This window comes from Cheilinus undulatus, linkage group 4 (genome assembly GCF_018320785.1).
Source record: "Cheilinus undulatus linkage group 4, ASM1832078v1, whole genome shotgun sequence".
Classification (NCBI taxonomy): domain Eukaryota; kingdom Metazoa; phylum Chordata; class Actinopteri; order Labriformes; family Labridae; genus Cheilinus; species Cheilinus undulatus.
Genome location: NC_054868.1, coordinates 14,643,743 through 14,671,501, shown reverse-complemented (window position 1 = coordinate 14,671,501; position 27,759 = coordinate 14,643,743). Strand labels below are relative to the sequence as shown.

The 27,759-nt window shown below is 39.1% G+C and overlaps 1 protein-coding gene across 3 annotated transcripts in view; it reads right to left on the bottom strand.

Moving 5' to 3' along the window:
* The window catches only part of sclt1 (sodium channel and clathrin linker 1), a 95,867-nt gene that overhangs the window by 44,805 nt on the left and 23,303 nt on the right, over window positions 1–27,759 (bottom strand). For all 3 annotated transcript variants that reach the window (XM_041784386.1, XM_041784387.1, XM_041784388.1), the window contains 2 exons: window positions 9,242–9,419; window positions 8,389–8,487 (listed from right to left, as the gene is read on the bottom strand). In XM_041784386.1, the coding sequence (XP_041640320.1) occupies window positions 8,389–8,487; window positions 9,242–9,419 (277 nt within the window). The remainder of the gene's footprint in view (window positions 1–8,388; window positions 8,488–9,241; window positions 9,420–27,759) is intronic.

Below are 27,759 nucleotides of genomic sequence, written 5' to 3'. Positions count from 1 at the left end.
CACCTTTTAACAGACACACATACCTTAAAACAGACAAACACAATTTTTAAGACACAATCACCTTTTAACAGACACACACACCTTTTAACAGACACACACACCTTACAACAGACTCACACACCTTTGAACAGACACAGACACATTTTAACAGACACACACCTTTCACAGACTCACACACCGTTAAATAGACACAATCACCTTTCACAGACACACACACTTTTAAACAGACACACACACCTTTGAACAGACACACACACCTTTTAACAGACTCACACACCTTTAAACAGATTCATACACCTTATAACAGACACACACCTCTAAACAGACTCATACGCCTTAAAACAAACACAAACACCTTTTAAAAGACTCACACACCTTTAAACAGACACACACACCTTTAAACAGACCCACACACCTTTAAACAGGCTCACACAACTTCAAAACAGACTCATACACCTTTAAACAGACACACACACCTTTAAACAGACACACACCTTTAAACAGACACACACACCTTTAAAGAGACAAACACACCTTTCAACAGACTCACACACCTTTTAACAGACACACACACCTTTTAACAGACTCACACACCTTTAAACAGATTCATACACCTTAAAACAGACACACACCTCTAAACAGACTCATACGCCTTAAAACAAACACAAACACCTTTTAAAAGACTCACACACCTTTAAACAGATACACACACTTCTTTATAGACACACACATCTTTCAACAGACTCACAAACCTTTAAACAGACACACACACCTTTTAACAGACACACACACACCTTATGAAAGACTTACACACCTTTAAACAGACACACACACCTTTGTACAGACTTACACACCTTCAGACAGACACACACACCTTGATACAGACACACACCATCATGCAGACACACACACCTTTAAACAGACCCACACACCTTTAAACAGACACACACACCTTTAAACAGACACACACACCTTTAAAGAGACAAACACGCCTTTGAACAGACTCACACACCTTTAAACAGACACACACACCTTTAAAGAGGGTCACACACCTTTAAACAGACACACACACCTTTAAACAGACACACACACCTTAAAACAGACACACACACCTTCAAACAGACACACACACCTTTTAAACAGACTCACACATCTTTTAACAAACTCAAACACCTTTTAACAGACACACATACCTTAAAACAGACAAACACAATTTTTAAGACACAATCACCTTTTAACAGACACACACACCTTTTAACAGACACACACACCTTTTAACAGACACACACCTTTGAACAGACACAGACACATTTTAACAGACACACACCTTTCACAGACTCACACACCGTTAAATAGACACAATCACCTTTCATAGACACACACACTTTTAAACAGACACACACACCTTTAAAGAGACACACACACCTTTAAAGAGACAAACACACCTTTCAACAGACTCACACACCTTTGAACAGACACACACACCTTTTAACAGACTCACACACCTTTAAACAGATTCATACACACCATCATGCAGACACACACCTCTAAACAGACTCATACGCCTTAAAACAAACACAAACACCTTTTAAAAGACTCACACACCTTTAAACAGACACACACACCTTTAAACAGACCCACACACCTTTAAACAGACACACACACCTTTAAACAGACACACACACCTTTAAACAGACACACACACCTTTAAAGAGACGAACACACCTTTGAACAGACTCACACACCTTTGAACAGACACACACACCTCTAAACAGACACACACACCTTTAAAGAGGGTCACACACCTTTAAACAGACACACACACCTTTAAACAGACACACACACCTTAAAACAGACACACACACCTTCAAACAGACACACACACCTTTTAAACAGACTCACACATCTTTAAACAACCTCAAACACCTTTTAACAGACACACATACCTTAAAACAGACAAACACAATTTTTAAGACACAATCACCTTTTAACAGACACACACACCTTTTAACAGACACACACACCTTACAACAGACTCACACACCTTTGAACAGACACAGACACATTTTAACAGACACACACCTTTCACAGACTCACACACCGTTAAATAGACACAATCACCTTTCACAGACACACACACTTTTAAACAGACACACACACCTTTGAACAGACACACACACCTTTTAACAGACTCACACACCTTTAAACAGATTCATACACCTTATAACAGACACACACCTCTAAACAGACTCATACGCCTTAAAACAAACACAAACACCTTTTAAAAGACTCACACACCTTTAAACAGACACACACACCTTTAAACAGACCCACACACCTTTAAACAGGCTCACACAACTTCAAAACAGACTCACACACCTTTAAACAGACACACACACCTTTAAACAGACACACACACCTTTAAACAGACACACACACCTTTAAACAGACACACACACCTTTAAAGAGACAAACACACCTTTCAACAGACTCACACACCTTTTAACAGACACACACACCTTTTAACAGACTCACACACCTTTAAACAGATTCATACACCTTAAAACAGACACACACCTCTAAACAGACTCATACGCCTTAAAACAAACACAAACACCTTTTAAAAGACTCACACACCTTTAAACAGATACACACACTTCTTTATAGACACACACATCTTTCAACAGACTCACAAACCTTTAAACAGACACACACACCTTTTAACAGACACACACACACCTTATAAAAGACTTACACACCTTTAAACAGACACACACACCTTTGTACAGACTTACACACCTTCAGACAGACACACACACCTTGATACAGACACACACCATCATGCAGACACACACACCTTTAAACAGACCCACACACCTTTAAACAGACACACACACCTTTAAACAGACACACACAAACCTTTAAAGAGACAAACACACCTTTGAACAGACTCACACACCTTTGAACAGACACACACACCTTTTAACAGACACACACACCTCATAACAGACTCATACACCTTTAAACAGACACACACACCTTTAAAGAGGGTCACACACCTTTAAACAGACACACACACCTTAAAACAGACACACACACCTTCAAACAGACACACACACCTTTTAAACAGACTCACACATCTTTTAACAAACTCAAACACCTTTTAACAGACACACATACCTTAAAACAGACAAACACAATTTTTAAGACACAATCACCTTTTAACAGACACACACACCTTTTAACAGACACACACACCTTTGAACAGACACAGACACATTTTAACAGACACACACCTTTCACAGACTCACACACCGTTAAATAGACACAATCACCTTTCATAGACACACACACTTTTAAACAGACACACACACCTTTAAAGAGACACACACACCTTTAAAGAGACAAACACACCTTTCAACAGACTCACACACCTTTGAACAGACACACACACCTTTTAACAGACTCACACACCTTTAAACAGATTCATACACCTTATAACAGACACACACCTCTAAACAGACTCATACGCCTTAAAACAAACACAATCACCTTTTAAAAGACTCACACACCTTTAAACAGACACACACACCTTTAAACAGACCCACACACCTTTAAACAGACACACACACCTTTAAACAGACACACACACCTTTAAAGAGACGAACACACCTTTGAACAGACTCACACACCTTTGAACAGACACACACACCTTTTAACAGACACACACACCTCATAACAGACTCATACACCTTTAAACAGACACACACACCTCTAAACAGACACACACACCTTTAAAGAGGGTCACACACCTTTAAACAGACACACACACCTTTAAACAGACACACACACCTTAAAACAGACACACACACCTTCAAACAGACACACACACCTTTTAAACAGACTCACACATCTTTTAACAAACTCAAACACCTTTTAACAGACACACATACCTTAAAACAGACAAACACAATTTTTAAGACACAATCATCTTTTAACAGACACACACACCTTTTAACAGACACACACACCTTTTAACAGACACACACACCTTTGAACAGACACAGACACATTTTAACAGACACACACCTTTCACAGACTCACACACCGTTAAATAGACACAATCACCTTTCATAGACACACACACTTTTAAACAGACACACACACCTTTAAAGAGACACACACACCTTTAAAGAGACACACACACCTTTCAACAGACTCACACACCTTTGAACAGACACACACACCTTTTAACAGACTCACACACCTTTAAACAGATTCATACACCTTATAACAGACACACACCTCTAAACAGACTCATACGCCTTAAAACAAACACAAACACCTTTTAAAAGACTCACACACCTTTAAACAGACACACACACCTTTAAACAGACCCACACACCTTTAAACAGACTCACACAACTTCAAAACAGACTCACACACCTTTGAACAGACACAGACACATTTTAACAGACACACACCTTTCACAGACTCACACACCGTTAAATAGACACAATCACCTTTCACAGACACACACACTTTTAAACAGACACACACACCTTTAAAGAGACACACACACCTTTAAAGAGACACGCACACCTTTCAACAGACTCACACACCTTTGAACAGACACACACACCTTTTAACAGACTCACACACCTTTAAACAGATTCATACACCTTATAACAGACACATACCTCTAAACAGACTCATACGCCTTAAAACAGACACAAACACCTTTTAAAAGACTCACACACCTTTAAACAGACACACACACCTTTAAACAGACCCACACACCTTTAAACAGACTCACACAACTTCAAAACAGACTCACACACCTTTAAACAGACACACACACCTTTAAACAGACACACACACTTTTAAACAGACACACACACCTTTAAAGAGACAAACACACCTTTCAACAGACTCACACACCTTTTAACAGACACACACACCTTTTAACAGACTCACACACCTTTAAACAGATTCATACACCTTAAAACAGACACACACCTCTAAACAGACTCATACGCCTTAAAACAAACACAAACACCTTTTAAAAGACTCACACACCTTTAAACAGATTCATACACCTTAAAACAGACACACACCTCTAAACAGACTCATACGCCTTAAAACAAACACAAACACCTTTTAAAAGACTCACACACCTTTAAACACACACACACACCTTTAAACAGATACACACACTTCTTTACAGACACACACATCTTTCAACAGACTCACAAACCTTTAAACAGACACACACACCTTTTAACAGACACACACACACCTTATAAAAGACTTACACACCTTTAAACAGACACACACACCTTTGTACAGACTTACACACCTTCAGACAGACACACACACCTTGATACAGACACACACCATCATGCAGACACACACACATTCATACAGTTGTGAGTCATTCCCTATTTCATTTACTTCCAACTTTTCTTTAATTTTTCTTAATAATACATCTCTGCTAACATATTAAAGGCATCTACTACTGATTTTGCTCTTTGTAATTTAAGGGTGGTCACAAGTTTAACTGTTTCACCCACTAATTATACCTCCTCATTTCTAGCTTTGTTTCACTGCTTTTAGCAGTTTTATTTCACATTTTCTGCATTCAGCCTCAGCATTTCAACGCCTTTGCTGCAAGGAAATGCAATTTCCCTAGTTATTATTCCTCTTCCTCCGTGCCTGCAGCAGCAAAATGTAGCTACACCCCTCCTCTTGCTCACAAAAAAAGATTTGAGGTCAATAGGATCAACGGTTTTGGCACAGTGATCTTCAAAGCGGGACGAACCCCACTACAGCTCCTAATCTGCAGCAATACAAATTTTGGTCAAAGACTCCTGAGTGAGAGCTTTCAGTACCACTGTTTTTAACTCGCTCTTGTAGCATGAATTTTCACTTCCCACACATAAAAAACATATCAACGCGTTCCTCAACTTCTGCTGATTCTCATGGTACTATTGGTTTTCTGCTAGCTTTCACAACAACAGCTTAAACTGACTTTGTTTGAGTGCATGTACTGGCCACTTATCTCAGTTTTCTGAGCACTTTTATCAGAAGCTGTCACAGGTGTTTCTAATTATGCTTTGATCTCAGCCTTGATTAAACAATGATGTCATGCAGGTTTTGATCACCATAGCAACCTTGGACACCTACACAGACTCACAGAATAACTCCCCTTAACTATCACATACATGTAGCTCCACATAGCTACCATAGTTGCGCTGTTTCACCATTTTTGATGCCATTTCTCACCCATTGAAGCTACCTGTTGCAATTAAATACCACTTGCTTCCTCTTTCTTGCCTGTTCTTGCCACTACATCCTATTTTTGCCCCTGATTCACCATGTTGGCCACTTTTCACCCATTTCATATACCTTTTGCAATTAAATACCACTCGTTCCTACTTTTGAAACCATTTCATTTTAAAGGCTACTTTGACCTATTCTTAAGGCTACTTTGAGCTATTTTAGGCTACTTTGAGCTAATATTATGCTACTTTGAGCGATTTTAGGCTACTTTCAGCCAATCTTATGTTACTCTGAGCTATTTTTAGGCGACTTTGAGCTATTCTAGTGCTATTTTCAGCTCTTTTAGGCTACTTTGAGCTATTCTTTTACTACTTTCAGCTATTCTTAGGCTACTTAGAGTGTTTTTAGGCTACTTTGAGCTATTCCCATGCTACTTTAAGCTATTTTTAGGCTTCGTTAGCCGATTTTCGGCTACATTCATGTATTCTCTTGCTATTTCAGCTACGTCTGAGAGCTATTCTTAGACTACTTTAATCATTCTTACTTTAGGAGATTTTTGGCTATTTTCATCCATTCTTTTATCACTTTCAGCTTTTCTTAGACTCCTTTGAACTATTCTTTTGCTACTTCCAGCTATTCCTAGGCTTCTTAGAGCCTTTTTTAGGCTACTTTTAGCTATTTTTAGGCTACCTTTAGCTATTTTTAGGCTATTTTCAGCTATTTAAGGTTACTTTGAGCTATTATTACACAACTTTCAGCTATTATTATGCTACTTTGAGCTATTTAGGCTACCTTCAGCTATTCCTATGCTACTTTGAGCTATTTTCAGCTACTTTGAGCTATTCTTAATCTACTTTGAGCTATTTTAGGCTACTTCTGCTATTCTTATGCTACTTTTAGCTATTTTAGGCTACTTTCAGCAATTCTTATGCTATTTCCAGCTTTTATAGGTGACTTTTAGCCAATCTTATGATACTTTGAGCTATTCTAGGCTACTTTAAGATATAGTGATGCTATTTTCAGCTATTTTAGTCTACTTTGAGCTGTGCTTATGCTACTTTGAGCTATTTTTGGCTACCTTCAGCTAATCTTATGCTACTTTCAGCTCTTTTTAGGCTACTTTGAGCTATTCCTATTTTACTTTCAGCTATTATATGCTACTTTGAGCTATTCTTATGCTACTTTCAGCTGTCATAGGCTACTTTCAGCTCTTTTAGGCTACTTTGAGCTATTCCTATGCTATTTTCTGCTTTTTTTAGGCTACTTTGAGGTATTCTTATGCTACTTTCAGCGATTATAGGCTACTTTGAGCTATTCTTATGCTACTTTCAGCTATTTTTGGCTACCTTCAGCTAATCTTATGCTAATTTCAGCTATTTTTCGCTACTTTGACCTAATTTTATGCTATTCCCAGCTCTTTTTAGGCTACTTTGAGCTATTCCCATGCTACTTTGAGCTATTATAGGCTACTTTGAGCTCTTTTTATGCTACTCCGAGCTATTACTGGCTACTTTCAGCTATTGTTATGCTATTTTCAGCTCTTTTTAGGCTACTTTGAGGTATTCCTATGCTACTTTCAGCTATCATAGGCTACGTTTAGCTATTCTTATGCTACTTTCAGGTATTATAGGCTACTTTCAGCTATTCTTATGCTACTTTCAGCCAATTTTTTGCTTTTTCAGCGATTTTTAGCAGTTCTTCTACAGTTCAGCTCTCAGCATCCCCACGCAATTTCAGCTGAAATTGCAATTTTGATCTAGTTTTGTTTGTACCTATGCTGAACTTTTTAATAATTCTCACAATATTCTTACTAAATATTGCATATACAGGGGTAAGAATGCTCATTATGCTAAAGAATCCAATGAAATCCACTTAGAATGGATGCTCATTAGCATGGCATAATGGCCTCAGTGTATCAGTGAAGCCTGTAAGACACTCAAGTAAAATATACTAGATTTCTGAGCAGTAGATTTAAAGGCTGTTTTATAACATGTAAATTATCCAGTATTAAGATAATAAACAGTGAGCCTGAAAAAAATCTGTCGTTTTAAAAATGCAATCATAGGAGCAAAAAATTCTATCACAGGTTTCAGTGCTGTACTATACCTCTTTTCTGGTGCGAACTGCAGCATCCTGGATTAACAGGTTGATGCCCTCCTTTGTCCTCTCCAGCTTATCAGCTGCCTGTTTCTCTCTTAATAGGGCCTGAAGGACGCAAGTCAAGACAGACACCTTAACACATTTAAGAGTGGCAACTTTGAGAATGGTTTGATGGGTCAAGCATCTCAGATTGAGAATAAGGGCCAATCCCATTTCTACCCCTTTAACCCTTCCCCTTTGTCTATCCCTTCCCCTTGTCCCTTGAAACAAGAGGTAGGGATAAAAACCTACCCTTAAGAAATGAGACACCACTTAATTGCTGTTCATCTTCACACATTGCAATGAATCAGAGGTGACAATAAAGCTTCGACTATCTCGTTCATGTGTTGATTTTCTCCATTTATTTATATATTTCATAGCCTTCGATTACATATTTACACACCGAAAATACAATAAACTCCCACCCCAGGTAGCTAAAGACCGAATATATTAAAAAACACAACTGTAGTATTTTCTATAATCATTTATAAATGCCGAAAATATTAATTTACACACCTCCTTCCTCTGTTGTGTCATTTTGCAAGTGAACGCAGTGCATGGAAATTCATCATACCCCTTGGTTTCAGGTGTGGTCCTGAAAAATCTTTGTCTCAAGGGCTGTGTAGCCCTTGGCCCTTAGCCCTAGCCCTTGATTCAAAAGAAAAACGGGATACTTCTTCACCCAACTCAAACACACAAAACCAGGGGGAAGGGCTAAGATTTGGGCTAAGGGGTAGAAATGGGATTGACCCTAAATTTCTGCTTTGAAAAAGTAGAAGTATGAAAAATAAGAGGGGAGAGAGAAAGGAACTGTAATCACCTGGTCCTTTTGCAATGTAGCCTCCTCAGCAACCTGGATACTCTCTCTGAATTTGGCAATGGCCTCATACTTTTCCTCTTCAAGGGTGGTGCAGCGTGCTTGGAGTTCCTCTACTTTCCTCTCCCATACAGTTTGCTCTCTACAGACTGCCTCTGTCTCCTTAGATGCAGCTTTCAACCTTGCAATGTTAGAAAAGGAGGTTGTTAAGAACTTGGGGGTAACTACCGGCAGATGTTCTAATTCTTCAATGGAAATCACTAATTAAACAGGTCAATGCTATTGGGCTAACACCACAGTGAGCTCCAAAAGTTATCCATCCATCCATTTTCTACACCGTTTATCTGGGGTCGTGATGGGTAGGAGCCTATCCCAGCTGTCATTTGGCAAGAGGCAGCATACACCCTGAACTGGCTGCCAGTCAAATGCAGGGCTGACATATAGACAGACAACCAGGCATGCTCACACTTACACCTATGACAAATTGTAGACTCACCAGTTAACTAATGAGCATCTTTTTGGTCGTGGGAGGACCAAAGTACCCAGAAAGAATCCACGCATACACAGGGAGAACATGCAAGCAGGAAGGCCCTGACTGGGAAGCAAACCAGGAACCTTCCTGCTGTGAGGCAACAGCACTAACCCCTGCTACGCCATACAGCCTGTCCAAAAGTCAGAGTCAAGATATTTCTAATTTGCGTTTTTGTCAGAATGGGAGTTTATGGCAATGACTGCCATAAATTTGTCTTTCATTTGGTATTTTGTTGTTCCTCCTGTCCCTCTCTTCTTCCTGCTTTTCTCCCACCCCTACTCCTTCTAGCCCTCTCCAAACCTAGTGCAGCTTTGAGAAAGGCTGCCAACATGAGTCTGATCAGCACAACAGTCCTGCCCTATAATAGGGAAGGTTTATGTCACCACTGTAATGGGGCTAAATACTGCTAGTGCTGTGCTCATGGTGAGTAATGCTGGCCTTTATTATAATAGGGTACAGTCTTTATCATACTATCAACAATTAAAACACGTCTATTTTAACAGGCCACAACAGAGAGCACCATCTGGACCTACCCTCATTGTAAAATGTGTTAACATGAATTCAGTTATGAATTGGCGCTATACAAAGATTGATTGATTTATTGGTCATAGAATGATCTGCCAAATTTCTGAGAAAGGTTAAATCTTGTATCTGCAAAACCAGTGGCAAGGCATAGAGAACATTTTGATGAAACCAAACCTTAAATGTACCTGTTTGATGTTTAGCAGAACACTACCTAGAAAAATGACAAGAGGTAGCCTACCGCACTTAAAGGAGGTACAGTATAAACAATCACAACATCATCAATTTAGGTAACTTAACATGACCATGTTCATTTCTGCACACAAACTGTAGTGTAACTAAAGGCCAGAAAATATTTGTATTACTGTAACTTAAACTGAGCACCAGATAGACCAATAAGTCTTTCATTTAAAATCTCAGGGTAGAGAAAATATATTTAAGGCCTAATGTGAATATCAGTTCTGCAACAAAAGTAATGAAGGCCAAAGATCAGTGAGTTTACTTTAAAAAAAAAAAAAAAAATTCGGGTTGGATCTTAATGGTCACGGATCAGCTCCGTTTCTTCATTACCTCTCCCACCAACAATTATAAAGTGTCCAGGGCATCTTTGTGATCTTTCATAATTTCCAGTTTGATATTGTTTTTAGTAAGGAAAGATGCGGCCAATGTTGCCAGATTGGGTGGTTTTCCACCCAATAGGGCAGTTTTACGGCCACTTGTGCGGGTAACACGGGCTTGGACGGGTTGATATAATTTGGGCTGGTTTTCCTTAAGTTAGGCGAGTTTTTAACTGCATCTTAACAGACTAGTTTACATTCTTAATTGTTTTGTTTAGTTAAGTAAAATGACAGTTATGACAGTAAGGGAGTTCTCCTCAATGTCAGTGAACGTATCAAACTTACTGCAGCGCTTCTAAAGCCTGTCAGTCACTCTGAGTATCCTGTAGAGTTCAGTGGAGGGAGCCGTGATGTGATTGAGAGAAAGTGCACATGTTAAAGGACCAACCCCCAGCATCTAAAGGTGAGATAATACAATCATGTCTGTCTCCTGTGAATTATAATAATTGTGATAAGTCTATTTATCTCTCTGAAAGAGGAGTGTGTGTATAACCCATAACCATTTCCTGTATCGATGATATGAAAAATACAGATTAATTCTGTTATGTTGTTGAGCTTTGTAAGATCTGCTGTTTTTTTGAGGAATAGGGATGCAGGTGGTGGTCATGTACCTGAAATCTGTTGTGATGGTTGGGTGTTGTTGTTTGTTGCTATAGGATTTATTTTTGATGTACTTAAAGGGATACTTAAACATTTTGGCAAATTCGCCCATTGCCATAATTCCTATAGTCTTAGTAATAGGTCCGTTACCTTCAGTTGTCGGTGCAAGCTATTTTTAGATCGCCTCTGCCGAGTTCGGACCTGCTGTGCCAACTCAATTTAAGCAGACGGTATTCCGGCTTTCCCTCATCAAACTCATCAAATACACAATTCAACAACTCCAAAACGCTCTCATGGACACGCTGTGACCTGCACATTCACCATGCTATGAAATAATAACGTATACTTATGTAACATTACGACACATGAAGCAAATACTCTGAACTATTTCTTGAGTAAACCACTGGGCGGAGTGACACAGTGCAGCAGCCATGTCTGGAGTGTAGTTCCGGCTTTGCATTTAGCTTCAGCAGTGATCTAAGAATAGCTTGCACCGACAACTGAAGGTAACGAACCTATTACTAAGATTATAGGAATTATGGCAATGGGTGAATTTGCCAAAATGTTAAAGTATCCCTGTTCGGATCTTTTGATGTTACGCCCTCCGAAAAGGCTCACCAGGAAGCACACCATGTTATGACCCGTGTTTGTCTTTGTTTTGTGTTTATTAAACTAAATGACCACAGGTATTAAACCTCAAATACAAAAAAAAGATAAAGATTACAATATTGTCTTTTTAACATATTGTGTTAAACAATTAATATCCAAGCTTTTAATGCCTTAGGTGTTATTACCGTTGACATTATCTCAATAATAACAAAGCTGACTCAAAATAATCATATTTGACTACATTACCCAGAATGCTTAGTGTTAAGAGACCATGCGCAAACGGCTCTTTGCCGTCTGTCACCGGCAGTTGCTATGGACGCGGAGTAGAGTTGCCACCCATCCTGTTTTTCCAAGAATTGTTCTCTTTTTTTTACCAGCTGTCCCCAGAAAAAAAAAATCTCTCCCAGGACACAATTTGTCCCGTTTTTTGGGGAAAATGCAAAAACCTTCGTTCTGTAGTCTAGAAAGGTCCCCCATGCTTCTGTGGCTATTTAAAATTGTATCTGTTTTCTTCCCGTTCATGCGTACGTCACACGCACGCGCCCCAGCGCTCAAAGCGGTTCATGCAAGCAGGGAGGGAAAATTAACCGGAGAGAGACAGCAGGCTGAATTAGCAGACGTCCGCGCTGAGGTCTTCTTTTCACCAAGTTTTGGCGTCTTCATTTGAAATGGGAAGAGAGACGACTGACGAGGAAGGAGATGGAGCAAATACGAGTAAGCCACCAGCACGAAAAAAACGAGCCAAATTTTGTCAGGGTTGCCAACTCTCACGTTTCTGGGGGGTGACACACGCTTTCACCTCCTATGTTTCATGATTAAGCAATGTTTATCCCCGTGTTGATTGTACGGCTGCTTAAAGTAACGGCCCTAGGCCTGTGAATAACTAGCCAATCACAGCACAGTGGGGCGGGAGTTGACGTCCAGCCGCTTCAGAACAGCGCAGCAGCAATTATACCAAGGTAAACAATTAGTCAGCGTCTTATGTCATGGTTTAATTATACAACGGAACCCAGGGCTTAACAAACTACATAATAATTGTTTTGAATAAATCAGTGATACTCAACCCACGGCTCTCGAGCCGCATGTGGCTCTTTAGTGACCAGTTGAAGCTCTTTTAAGGCTTCCTTTAAGAAAATCCTCCTGAAATCCTCTTTAAATATGAAAACTGTCAGCAGTAAAGACTCATTGCAATAAGTCATATCAGTAAATCTAAGTCCACAGAAAGAAGACAGACTTTAACTTACAAATTCAAATGAAAACTTGTGTTTTATGTCGGGTGCGCCCAGGACAGCGGACTGTGCGTAGAAGAGCGCAGAGGAAGTCCGCTGGTGGCGCATCTCTTCCATAAGTTAAGAGGTGTGCTGTCCTGTCTTGTGTTCAAGGTAAAGCTTCTAATACCCTCGTTTTAACACATTTCTTCAGTCACTCCCTGCCGATGCTCTCCCATACTCGTATTTGATGATGACTTTTGGTCAAGTGTCCCTTTTTTTCACAAATCCAAGGTGGCAACCCTAACGCGGAGCCTGCGTTCATTTACCACACGTGTTGCTTACAAGATTCATAACACACAAACGTAACACAACGCGACACTCTGCAATGGATTACAGGAACAAAATCACTCTTTACTGGACAACACTGCCGTTGTCATAGTAAGTTTGAAAGGCGCTATATAAATTCAAGATATTATTAGGGCCCGAGCACCGACCTCGGAGTGAGGACCCTATTGTATCTGTAGCCGTTATTATTATATTTTTCCTGACTGGGAAATCGCAAATTTGGGGGCCTTAACATGCTCAATAACTCACCAAACTTCACCCAAAATTGTCCCCCGCGAGAAATAACAACCTTTTGGTGGAACGGTGCAAATCCGTCCAGCAGTCCATAGTGGGCGTGGCCAAAAGTGAGATTAGGCCGTGGGTAACACCTACATGCACCAAAATCAGTACACATATGTATCATGATGAGACGAACAAAAAATTACATTACGGCCATCCTCTAAAATGTACAGGAAACGCACTATAAAACGTCAAATGTCAAATTTTGGCGTTTTTGGAAAAGCACACGTTGCATTTGAACGAACTCGTCCGAGGGCATTTAACTGATGGACTCCAGAATTTTTTTGCAGAAACTAGACAACCTTGAGACCCCACGTTGTGCTATCTGTGACTTTTCGTCAATAGGCGGGGCTGTAATAGGACCCTGATTTTGCCTGATTTTTGATGAGTTTTTTTACAGCAAATTTCACACTTTAAGGCGTTATAACTTCTAAGTGCTTATGTCAGTCATCACCAGACTTCACATGGATAATCACACAAAGATCCCAAATACAACAATGCATAACATATCAGCACCTTGTCACAGCGCCCTTTCTGGCAGGTGAACATTTTTTGCCTTAATTTTTCATGCGTGATTTGTGGGTTGCCACAAAAAAACCCACTGTTTTCACCAGTGTCGTCCCAATATCACAATACCACTTTTTTTTGGCTCTGCCAAAAATGGTTTAACTGTAATAACTCTGGAACACATTGTTCTATCTTACACAAATTTCATGTGCTTGATGACAGTCCATTCTAGAACACATTCAGCTTTGAAAATTTGGAAAAATATTATAGCGCCCCCTCTGGCAAGAGAAAGTCTCTCTCACATTCCAGTACCTACATGGCTGGCTGAATCATGCTGAAATTCACTCAGATTGTGTCCAAGGAGTTGTCCTCACACATATGCAAGGGAAAAAATTTTACGCAAGAAGGCGTGGCCATGGCGATTTTTTGCCTGCTGTAAAACAGGAAGTAGAAATTTCAGGGACTTGTGATACTCGTAAAGCAATCAAACTCGGTGAAAAAAATTCTCGTAGGCATGTTGAAATTATTGATGGGTTGTTTTCTTGGTGGGTGTGGCCTATTGGCTCAATAGCACCACCTAAAAATTTTCAAAAATTCAGTCCCCCCAGCTGGTTCAACCCAGGCACATCAAAATCGGTGTGCATATATGTCATCATCAGACCTACAAAAAAGCCATTTGGACCCATGCCCAAATCTCAACAGGAAGTCCACTACATTCATTTGATGAAACAGGAAGTAGAATTCTCAGGGGCTTGTGATATGTGTAGAGCAATGAAACTTGGCAATAACATTCTCATGAGCATCATGACATACGTCATGTGATGCATTTTGGTGGGCATGCCTATTGGCTCAATGGCGCCCCCTACAATATTTCAAAACATCAGCCCCAAAAATCAGTTGAACCTGCATCCTGTAAAATGCACAGGAACTGAGATAATCTGCAAAAACTGGGCGTTTTTTCCCATTTTTGGCCAATTTGCAGTCCTCGCATCTGGAGGATCTCGCCCGAAACAAAGAATCTCCCGGAGCCAAGACTGGTATTTCCTGAAACTAAACAAGATGGAGATGTCTCCAACAATTATTGTCCATAACTTTTGAGTGCTTACACCTATAATCACCAAACTTCTCACAGATGATCACCCATGAAGGAGCAACAATGGAGTATTGATAACAGTTCGATTCTTCTTTTTTTCTTTTTTTTTTGTTACCACGCCTGACTTTTATTACAAAAACAGCAGTTTTAACCACAATGTTATCAATATTTGTCTTTCATATATTTCTATGTTGCAGTGTTAGAAAGTATTTACTGCATTTATCACCATATTCCATAAATCTTGTTTTACCTTTATGTACAATTGATTTTATCTTATGTTGATGTGCCTCATATTTTTTTCCATTTAATGTACTAATTGTGACTATTTCAATATGATCAGATTTTTCATCCAAATGGATTATAGTAACACACATCACATTTTATAAGGTTCATTCTATGTATCATTTTCTTTTAGTTACAAACACTGACACATCTTATTAAACACAACTGATAATGCTTCAGATTTGTATGATCAAGGTGTGCCATGTCATGTATTGAAATGATTGAAACATGGTTTTACTGTAGCCCCGCTCTGTTTAAGAGGCTAGTAGCAACTTTTACATTATGTGTCCAATGTTTAGAGTTTGACATGCTGTATCATACTGCTCTGATTGCTTCTGCATATAAATATAGTTCTTTGCCATCCTGCCTCCTACTGTTACAGGGCAGTATTAACTCATATACACAATGCTCTGTAGCACATTTTTCTGTAGCACAATGCCATTCCTGGGATGCTCTGCAATACTGCCGTGCTCAGCACACTGCACAACTTTGCCAACATCCCACCATTACCACATACCCCGAATTGCATCACACCCCGAGTTGCACAGGGGTGCGAGGGCCCTCCAGTGCTGCTTGCAGCCCTAGTTAGTGGGGATGCTGACTAAGCATCCACACTATTGATATCCATGTCGGCCATTTTCTTTATTAGTGGGGATGCTGACTAAGGATCCACACTATTTATATTCAAGTCGGCCATTTTGTTTATAAGTGGGGATGCTGACTAAGCATCCACACTATTGATATCCACGTTGGCCATTTTGTTTATTAGTGGGGATGCTGACTAAGGATCCGCACTATTGATATCCACGTCGGCCATTTTGTTTATTAGTGGGGATACTGACTAAGCATCCACACTATTGATATCCATGTCGGCCATCTTGAACTTTATTATTATTCTTCCTCCGTGCCGGCTATCTCCTCCTTCATACTTTGTCGTATCGACACCGTTCAAACTTCAAAAAATCCCGTTTCTTCGCCATTCGACTGCTATGACTTTTCTCATTTCTAACTTTTATAATTTTAAAAATATTTAACTTTGTTTAACAATGTTAAGCAGATGGCAAAAATTTCACAAATTTGCACCTTTTTCCATTGCTCATAACTTTGCCACTCCTTGGGCTATTTTCACTATTTTACTCTCATACTCTTCAGCTTCTTGTGTAGAATTTTGCGAACTATAATACTCTTTTCTACTATTTATACTTTTTGAACTATCATGCTTTTTGCTGATCGAACTTTTTCAAAATTTTGGCTCTCTCAGATGTTTTAGAGTGAGGCTTAGAGTGATGACATCACCGCCAGAGTGAGAAACAGACTCTTCAAAACTAGAGGCAGCTCTGCGAACAAACTGCTCTCCTGAGACAAATATTGGCTCCAGAGAAATAATTTTAACAGCAAAATGTAGCTACACGTCTCCTCTTGCTCACAAAAAAAGATTTGAGGTCAATAGGATCAACGGTTTTGGCACAGTGATCTTCAAAGCGTGACCAACTCCTCTACAGCTCCTAATCTGCAGCAATGCATTTTTTGATCAAAGAATCCTGAGTGAGAGCTTTCGGTTCCACTGTTTTTAACTCACTCTTGTGACATGATTTTTCACTTCTCACACATAAAAAACAAATCATTGCGTTCCTCAACTTCTGCTGATTCTCACAGTACTTTTGATTTTCTGCTAGCTTTCACAACAACAGTTTAAATTGACTTTGTTTGAGTGCATGTTTTGGCTACTAAACTCAGTTTTCTGAGCACTTTTATCAGAAGCTGTCACAGGTGTTTCTAATTATGCTTTGATCTCAGCCTTGATTAAACAATGATGTCATGCAGGTTTTGATCCCCATAGCAACTTCGGAGCCCCTACAGACACAAGGATTAACTCCCATTAACTATCACGTACATTTAGCTCCACATAGCTCCCACAGTTGCTCCTATTCACCATTTTTGATGCCATTTCTCACCCATTGAAGCTACCTGTTGCAATTAAATACCACTTGCTTCCTCTTTTTTGCCCATTTGTTGCCATGATATCCTATTTTTGCCCCTGTTTCACCATTTTTGCCACTTTTCACCCATTTAAGATACCTTTTGCCATTAAATAGCACCTTTTCCTACTTTTCAACCCATTTCATTTTAAAGGCTACTTTGAGCTATTCCTATGCTACTTTCATCTATTATTGGCTACTTTGAGCTATTCTTATGCTATCTTTAGCTCATATTATGTTACTTTGAGCTATTCTTATGCTACTTTCAGCTATATATAGGCTACTTTGAGCTATTCTTACGCTACCTTCAGCTATTATAGGCTACTTTGAGCTATTCTTATGCTACTCTAAGCTATATATATGCTACTTTCAGCCATTCTTATGCTATTTTGAGCTATGTTAGGCTACTTTCAGCTTTTCCTATGCTAACTGCAGCTTTTATAAGTGACTTTTAGCTATTCTTATGCTATTTTGAGCTATTTTAGGCTACTTTGAGCTATTCAAATGCAACTTTAAGCTATTTAAGGCTACTTTGAGCTATATTGATGCCATTTACAGCTATTGAAGTCTACTTTGAGCTGTGCTTATACTACTTTCAGATATTTTTAGATTACTTTGACCTTTTTTTTAGGCTACTTTAAGCTATTTGTATGGTACTTTTAGCTATTCCTATGCTACTTTAAGCTATATTTAGGCTCTATCTGGCTATTTAAGGCTACTTTCAGCTATTCCTACACTACTTTAAGCTATATTTAGGCCCTTTTGGCTATCACAGGCTACTTTGAGCTTCTCCCATCCTTTTTTCAGCTGTTTTAGGTGACTTTGAGCCATTCTTATGCTACTTTCAGCTATTTTTAGGCTACTTTGAGCAATATTAATGCTACTGTCAGTCGTTGTCGGCTACTTTGAGCCATTCTTATGCCATTTTCAGTTATTCATATGGTACTTTGAGCTATGTAAGGCTATGTTCAGCTATTCTTTTGCTATTTTCAACTATTTTACTCTACTTGGAGCTGTGCTTATGCCACTTTCAGCAATTTTTGGACTACCTTGACCAGTTTCTAGGCCATTTTGAGATTTTCTTATTCTACTGTTAGCTTTTTTAGGCTATTTCTGGCTATTTCGGGCTACTATGAGCTATTCTTGTGCTACTTTCAGCGATTTTAAGTCCATTTTTTAAGCTACTCAGAGCTTTTCTTTTGCTGTTTTCAGCTATTTTGCTCTACTTTGAGCTGTGTTTATGCTACTTTCAGCAATTTTTAGACTACTTTGACCTTTTATTAGGCTACTTTGAACTATTATCAGGCTACTTTGAGATTTGCTTATGCTACTTTTAGCTATTATAGGCTATTTTGAGCTATTATCAGGCTACTTTCAGCTATTTTATGCTATTTTCAGCCAATTTTTTGCTTTTTCTACGATTTTTAGTAGTTCTTCCACAGTTCAGCTCTCAGCATCCCCACGCAATTTCAGCTGAAATTGCAATCTTGATCTAGTTTTTCTTCATCTTACGGACAAAAATTCGCCGTGCTTCTCCTCCTAGGGCTTTGAGAAAACCACTGCAAATTATACATCAAAACGTGTGGTTTGTTCCCGATCGGTGTGCTATGACTTTTCTAAGAGATTCGACAATTTTTCGCAAAGTTATTCGCAAAGAACTGCAAAAAATGTCCCATCTGAAATGAATGGGGAGAGGGACGATGAAACCACAAAAATAGGGTTTTGTACCACCCCTACTGCTACGCCATACTTTCACCTACAGAGATCATTCAAACTTTAAAACGCAGGTATTTTTGTCCTGTCTTCAGGAATGTCTTTGTTATGATGATGGGGTTTACGGTTTTTGATAGGCAAGTCTTCAAATCTCCTGTGCGTTGAGTGAAAATCATGAAAAATCACCCTGCTAGAGTGGGTGATGTCATCACCCTAGAGTGTGAGAGAGCCAACACATCAACTGAGACTTTTGCGAACAACCAGTGACTACGGCCACAAATCTAACACCACACACACAAAAAATATATCAAAACGGAGAAAATCTTGTCCCGCTACTGTGGAACCAATAACCAAAGCCGTATCATGTGCAGTTTTGGCGTGAGAGGACCAACTGTCCCAAGAAAATGGACATCTCGGCCATCTGCTGCAATGTTACCGAATCAGATCCTTTTCATTTCAAACTCAAAAAGATGCCTGTTTTTAGATCGCCCTCCTGGCCTCATTTCTTGCACAATCAACACCAAAATTACATCACAGCTAGTTCCAAGCCTGCAGATGCTCACGCCGAAATCAGTTTGATGATACCATTTACGGTTTTCACACACAGAGAGGAGAAAGAGACTGTGTTCACAAGCAAAAATCACCCAAAACTACTCTCTGCTGTCTCAGGTGTAACTGATCTGTGATGCGTAACTGTGCAGGCATTAATTACCATGGCAACAGCAGCTCTGTTGCTTTGATGATGTCATCGTTGATTGACACACATACAGCCCTCAGTGGGCTCTGATCACACACACACACACGGAGCTGTTCCAATAAAGCAGCCAATTTAAACAATGCTTTAACAGGATGGTGGGCGGCTTCTCATCCACATACAGTCCCCCATAAAGTCTTTGGTGATGTCAGTCGCCAAAGACAGCCATACATATATCCTATATGAAGTGAATGGGAGAGATTGTGCATTTGTGTGTGTTAGCGCGCGAAGCGCACATTGGTGTGTGTTTCTGTGTTCTCTTGACTTTGGTGACGTCAATCAAAATAACAACACACAATCCTTTCTCAAAAAAAGTTTTTAATGTGTTCAAATGGAGCTGGAAATAATAAAATTCATCTCTTCTGCACCTGCTCTCATCAAGACCTTGACAGGAACTGCATGTCCGTATAAAATTCAAATAAAGGACTCTATTTCATAGGGAGGGTAACCACCACCAGGTATGTCAAGAAAGCAGCTGACGCTCAGTTTCCAGTTGATCAGCATCAGCTAATCAGGCCACATGACTAAAACACATGAATAAAGTCTCCTGTCATGTACAGTGTTTCTCAACCATTTCACCGTGTCATTGTCCAGCTACATGCTGCTTCAGCTTGGACTTGGACATGACCTTGTAATGACAAGTCAGGCTATTGTCATAAACGGCCTTGCGATGAAACCGGCACCGCCCCCCGAGCCCCTCTCGCGATTTCTGCTTGAGGAAATTGTCTAGTTTTGAGTGCTCTCTAGAGGGCTGGTCTGCCATGAAGGGCTATTTGATTTGGACAGTTATACGGTTCGGCAGGGGCTGAATTGATCAGTGAGAACTTTTTATTTTTTACCTTAGCACTGCCTCAGCACAGTCAAATTTAATCAGATTGTGCACATCTCTGCTTATTTTGTGGCCAGGGACTAGATCCCACTATTCTGTTGCAAGCTAAATATTGCTTCATAAGCTGTTGTGTTTTCTGTGTTCTGATCCCTATGTTCCTTTGGGACATTCCTTTGGGATCCTGCGTTAAACATAAAAACAACAAAAGTGTCACCCTTTTTATCAAACAAAGTCTTTGCTTTTTTAAAAAATTCTGGTACAGCTGTATTAAGTATTTAATTCATTGAGTGCCAGCCCTTTTAGAAAACGGAAAGTGGCTTGTGCCAACATTTTTGGGCATTTTGAGTCATCTTTCAAGCCCCACAGAATATTTTATACTATGATTCTGAAAACACCAAATAGCTCAAACGAAAGAAGAATCTCTCTATTTTATCATGGAAAAAAACGTTTGTTTGTAGCTTGTTCGGTTCTTGATTTATCTGAAGTTGAACAGAGGCTAGTTTCACTAAAAAGACCACTTTTTTTCTAGAAGGCATTTTTGTGAAAGTCTGTCAAGCAAAACAGTGATTTGAATGTTATAGTTTTGCCTTCAATGACATAAAAGACATCTGAAAATTGTATTACAAATGTTATTTATTGTAAAATAAATAACAATGCTTCCAGTCACTGTCATGCCATTCACACTCTCGAACTGGACGGTCTCCATGGGACCTCCCTATACGCCCACGTCCTCTCCTGCTTGGTGCTGTATGCATCCAGCTTGCGAGAGGCTGCCAAGGGGAACCTTGCGGCATTCTTTAGCCTCTTTGCTGGCTGAGGCAGATCAATAAAAGCGCAGATCCCTGGATTCACTGTCGTTAAGTTCAGTGTCGTTTCCAGTGAGTAAGCAATTTCTCAAGCAAAAGTTTAAAGTTTCTTCTAGCATCTAAGTGAGAACTTTTAGCTTGGATTACCTCCGTAACGATTGCTCTGCTCTTTGACCCCAGGGTCTCCACCTCTGATGTTTGATCTACCGTCACTTCCGCCGGCAGTTTTCCGACTATGTATCCCAGAAGCCCCAAAATTGCTCACAGGGAGCATGAGAGCGCCCCCTTGTGCCAGCCGCTGACAAAACACTTTGACATATATATATGTCTATGGCACTCAAGTGTTGGTTTTTAAATGACGTATATATACGTCAATGGCACTCAATGAGTTAAAGGGCTACCTCTCTTCGCAGTCACCTAATTACCAAAAAATTTACATTTACAGTCATGATCCAGTTGCAGAATTTTTCTCTCCGCAACCCATCTCTCTCAGCTTCAAACTTTGGAGTATAAAAAACTATCTTGTAGACAACAAGTAATGGGTATGCTAAATGTGGTAAGCTATAATGTTAAGGGTCTTCATAGTCCTGTAAAGAGAAAAAAAATCTACATCAGTTGAAACAACTAAACTGCCAAATAGCATTTTTACAGGAAACCCACCTGTCTGATGGAGAACACGAAAAATTGAAAAAAATCATGGGCAGATAAAGTTTACTATTCTTCACATCCAACTGGGAGGAGGAGGGGAGCATCCATACTTATACACAGACAAGTTAACTTCACACAGACGTTAATACATAAAGATAATGAGGGGAGATATATCCTGGTTAACGGATTGATTAATGGCATAGAGGTATCCTATCTTAATGTATATGCACCCAATGAAGATGAACCCAGCTTCATCAGGATATTGTTTAATGTAATAACCCTATACAGCACTGGACTGGTTTTAATGGGCGGAGATTTTAATTGCATCATGTCTCAACTAATGGATCACCAATCTGCCTCTAGAGCTCCTTTGTCAAAAATGAGCAAAATGCTTAAAGGGACAATGTGTAGAATTTGGCATTTTAGCGACATCTAGCGTTCAGATTTTAGAATGAGCCGATCTGTTACCAAAACGTCACATCACTAGGCGACGAGAGCCTGTGAAGACCAAAAAGGATCGTGAGCCGGACATCATTTACAGCAGTGACGAGGTGAGGGTTTATTCATTCCTTTTTGTAACCACAATTTTTATAGATTATAGGTCAGTCTTCTTCTCCACCTGCCTTCCAGGTAGCTTTCAGGACCGTCGGGCAAGTTCGTATTTAAAAATCGCGTTTCGCTCTTTCTGTCCCCAAAACGTTGCCGTAGACAACATGGCGGTTCAATATGGCAGCCTCCATGAGGGCGACCCGCGGTAATGTAAATTTAAAAAGCTTTTTTCTAATTTTGTAAAAAGAAAACGAAAGTTTAAAGGGGATGATTGTGCACTTATTTTAACATACTTCACATAGATATATAAACATTATATCCCATGTACACCGTTTCTGTTCAGCGAAATGCAGCCAAATTCTACACATTGTACCTTTAAATACTTTTCCAAAGAATCAGAACTTCGAGATGTATAGAGAAGCAAATTCCCAAGAAATAAAGATTTCACATTTTACTCAAACAGACATGTGTCATATTCAAGGATTGATTATTTTTTCACTCCTCGATGAGATTTGCATAGGATAGTAGCTACTGAAATACTGCCTATTACTATTTCAGATCACGCACCTATTAAATTAAAGTGGGACACAGGTTATAGATCCAATTCTAAACAATGGAGACTTAATGCTTCATTATTAAATGATAAGGAATTCATCTTTTCGTAACAGCTGCGCTTAAGGAATACTTAGATATTAACACTTCATGTGAAGCATCACCTCTTATATTGTGGGATTGTGCCAAAGCATGTATTAGGGGCCGGATTATTTCATTTGCATGTACTAAGAAACAAAAAATGGAGGCCAAGCAACGAGAATTGGAGGAAAAAATAAAAGTTGGAAAATAAACACAATCAATGCCAACTAACTAACATAAATGATCTGAAGGCAGCTCGTAGAGAACTTAACAGTTTACTATCAGAAAAAAATAGAGGGAACCTTAAGGTTTACAAACCAAAGATATTGTGAACATGGGAACAAGTCAAGTAGATTACTAGCATTTAGATTGAGAAAACAACAGTCACCAACATGTTACAAAAAATCAAAACACAAGGCACCATTGTTACAAAACCAGATAGAATAGCAGAGTCTTTTGCAGAATTCTATGAATCTTTATCTAAAAATACTAAGACCTGCTCAGATAATGACAAACTTAAAGAATTTCTTGAAAATCTCCAACTTACTGAATTGAGTGAAACAACAGCTAAGAAAATGGATGAGCCAATTATGGAATGGGAGATTAAGCAAGTAACTTCAACTTTAAAAAACAATAAAAGTCCAGGATCTGATGGCTATATCAATGAGTTTTATAAAACACTCAAACATCTATTATACCCCCTATTATTGAAAGCATATCATCATGCATTAGAGTCTAAAACCATGGCACCATCATGGAGAGAGGCAAATATAGTGGTCATACATAAAAAGGGTAAAGAACCCACTGAATGTCAATCTTATAAATTAACTTCACTAATAAATACTGATTTACGTATATCGACCGCAATTTTGGCTAGACGAGTTAATCAAATAATTACTCAAAATTTTCACCCGGACCAAATGGGGTTCATCACTGGAAGATATTATGGGGATAATGTTAGACGGCTATTAAACATAATATCTCATCAAAAGGATATAAAGTCAGATTCTGTTATAATTTCTTTAGACGCCCAAAAGGCCCTCAATTGTATGTCATGGAAATTTTTAGTGTAAACATTACAACGTTTTAGATTTGGACCTAATTTTAAAAACTGGATACAAACTTTGTATTCTTCACCTCAAGCTTCTGTGAAAGTTAATGGTTATGTGTCAAAGAGATTTACATTAGAGCATGGATGTCGGCAAGGCTGCTCTCTATCACCCCTGTATTAAATAAGGAAGTGTATAAATTATCTCTCTATGGGGATGACGTGTTATTGTATTTGACAGAACCTACACTAACAATCCCTTATGTAAAGGGGCTTATTTCTAAATTTGGATATTATTCGGGATACAAAGTAAATATGGGTAAAACAGAGGCACTGGATATAAATAATGAAATTTCCCAAAGTGTAAAAAGTCAAAGTGATTTTAGGTGGCCTGTTAAAGGTATAAAATACCTTGGTATATTTATCCCCCCATCTTTATTAAATTTATACTATGATAATTATAGTAGAATAATTTGCTGTATTAATAATGATTAAGAAAGATGGTCTGTGCCCCCCCCCCCCTTGGGTCGCATTGAAAGTGTTCGCATGAATGTTCTGCCCAGACTGCTTTATTTATTCCAGATGCTACCTGCAGAAATTCCGAAATCTTCATTTGACCACCTTGTTGACCACCTGGATAAATTAATTTCAAAACTTATCTGGCAAGGAAATCGTCCTAGAATTGGGCTTAAAACCTTGCAGTTGGGTAAGTCAGATGGGGGTCTTAAACTCCCAAACCTGAAGTAGCTTACTATTTCTGGGCTGCTCAAATGAGGCCTTTGATAGTGTGGATGCTAAATGACACAGATACTCGTTGGCTTAATATCGAGAAAAGTATGTGTCCAGAGCCTTTACATATTCTGCCTTTCTTAGATGCTCCTGTAAAAGAATTAGTACATTGGACTAAAATTACTGTCAGAGTCTGGAATAAAATAAAGATAGCCTTTGGCTTGCCTAAATGCATATCATCATTAACAAGTATTGGTCTTCTGAAGACCTTTACACCAAATAATTTAGATAATGGTTTCAAAAGGTGGTCAGAGTATGGGTTGTCTTATCTGCATCAATTATTTGATATGAAAGTTGTACTTCATTCATCCCATAGGGAAATTCATAGTTTACACTCTTTTGTTGCTTTTTACATATTACACACATACACAGTGATGGCCTTGCTGCTCATTGCTAAGCGCTGCCATAAGCTGTGGGGGGTTCAGTGCCTTGCTCAAGGGCACTTCGGCAGTGCTCAGGACGTGATGGCACCTCTCCAGCTAGCACGTGGGTGATCTTAAAACATTTGAGCAACTGAAAAATTAATTTGATCTCCCCAGGACAGATTTTTTCAGGTACTTGCAGTTAAGAACCTTTGTGAAAACACAAAAGGAGCTGGATAAACTCATAAAACCAACCCCTTTAGAAAAATTTCTTATTCTAATACAAAAGGGGAGGGAAAACAATAAGAAAATAATCTGTAAATTATATTATATATTTCTATGACCCTAAGCAGTTCCTCGGAGGTGAGGCGGAGATGAGAGGCAGAAACAAATATAACTTTATCGGAAGATGATTGGATGGAAGTGTGAACTGAAGCGCATTTAGTTACAAACTCAAACACATGGAGGGAATTTAAATGAAAAATGATCATTAGATTTTTTTAGTACTCCAGACTTGACTTCAAAAATGTTTCAGACACAATCCAACTCCTGTTGGAGAAACTGTGGAGCACATGTTGCTAATCACACTCATATATTTTGGACATGTCCTAAACTCTGTCTGTTTCGGAGGGAGATATTTGATGCATTAAAGGAAATTTTTCAACAGGACATTCCCCAGGATCCCAGAGTGGCACTGCTAGGGGTTACACCCGGGGGTCTGAATGGGAGATCCTAAAAATACTTGTTAAACATACTATTTACAGCAGCTCTGAAGCGCATAACCATAAGATGGATGAAACCAGACCCACCCACTTATAATATATGGATACAAAAAGTCTGGAATATCTATCAAATGGAACAAATGACTTACCTATTAAGACTCCAAAAAGACATTTTTACCTCATGCTGGAAACCTGTTATGGCTTTACTTTTACAGTAAAGATGCAGTCTCTTTTTACCGATCCACTGTATGAGTCATGTGCTATTCTGCTTCACAGTCATTGTGCCATATTATTTTAAGTTCAACACTGCACCTTACACCTGGACTTTCCAGATTGTGATATGTGTTGAGGGGGTTTCTTTTTTGACTAAAAGGGACTCTATTTTTCTTTGTTTTATTTTACTTATACGTATGAGTGCACAAATGTATATGTATGGTTATATGTATATGCTCTTGAGTGGGTGTGTATAATTACATATATACATATATTTTTGTTTGACTGTTTCTTTAAATTTTGTATTTTACTTGTTTGCCCCATACGGAATAGATTAATGTGATGGGCTCAAATGCTATACAGCTGGAAGAGAAGGAAATATCTATGTTGTACTGTTGTTGATTGAAAAATCCATAAAAAATAAGTAAAAAAAAAAAACAAAAAAAAAAACACTGCACCATCAGCTCTAGATGCGCCCTCAAACAAATAGCTCAGTTACGATGGCCAAGCAAATCCCCTGCTGCGCTGGGCTGCCGTGTTATAGCCACACAACAGTATCACACTGAACACGTCCACATAAAAACAGCTCACCAAAGCGCCCTCTACTGCCAATTGGAAGTGACGCAAATGGGTAATTTCTGTATTCCTCTTACTCTGTTGAACCTATCATGCTCTGACCTGAAGCCCTCAATATCTGTCCTAACATGTTTCATTAACAGATGCCCCAGTGGCCATGGCAGCCATTTTGGTCCCTCGTCATCAGACAGGAAGTGGGTGTAACTCTCACATGAAACATCTGATTGCTTTCAAATTTCACATATATGATCAGGGTCTGCCTCTCTCCAGATTTCAATGTTAATTTCATGGATTTGCTATGGG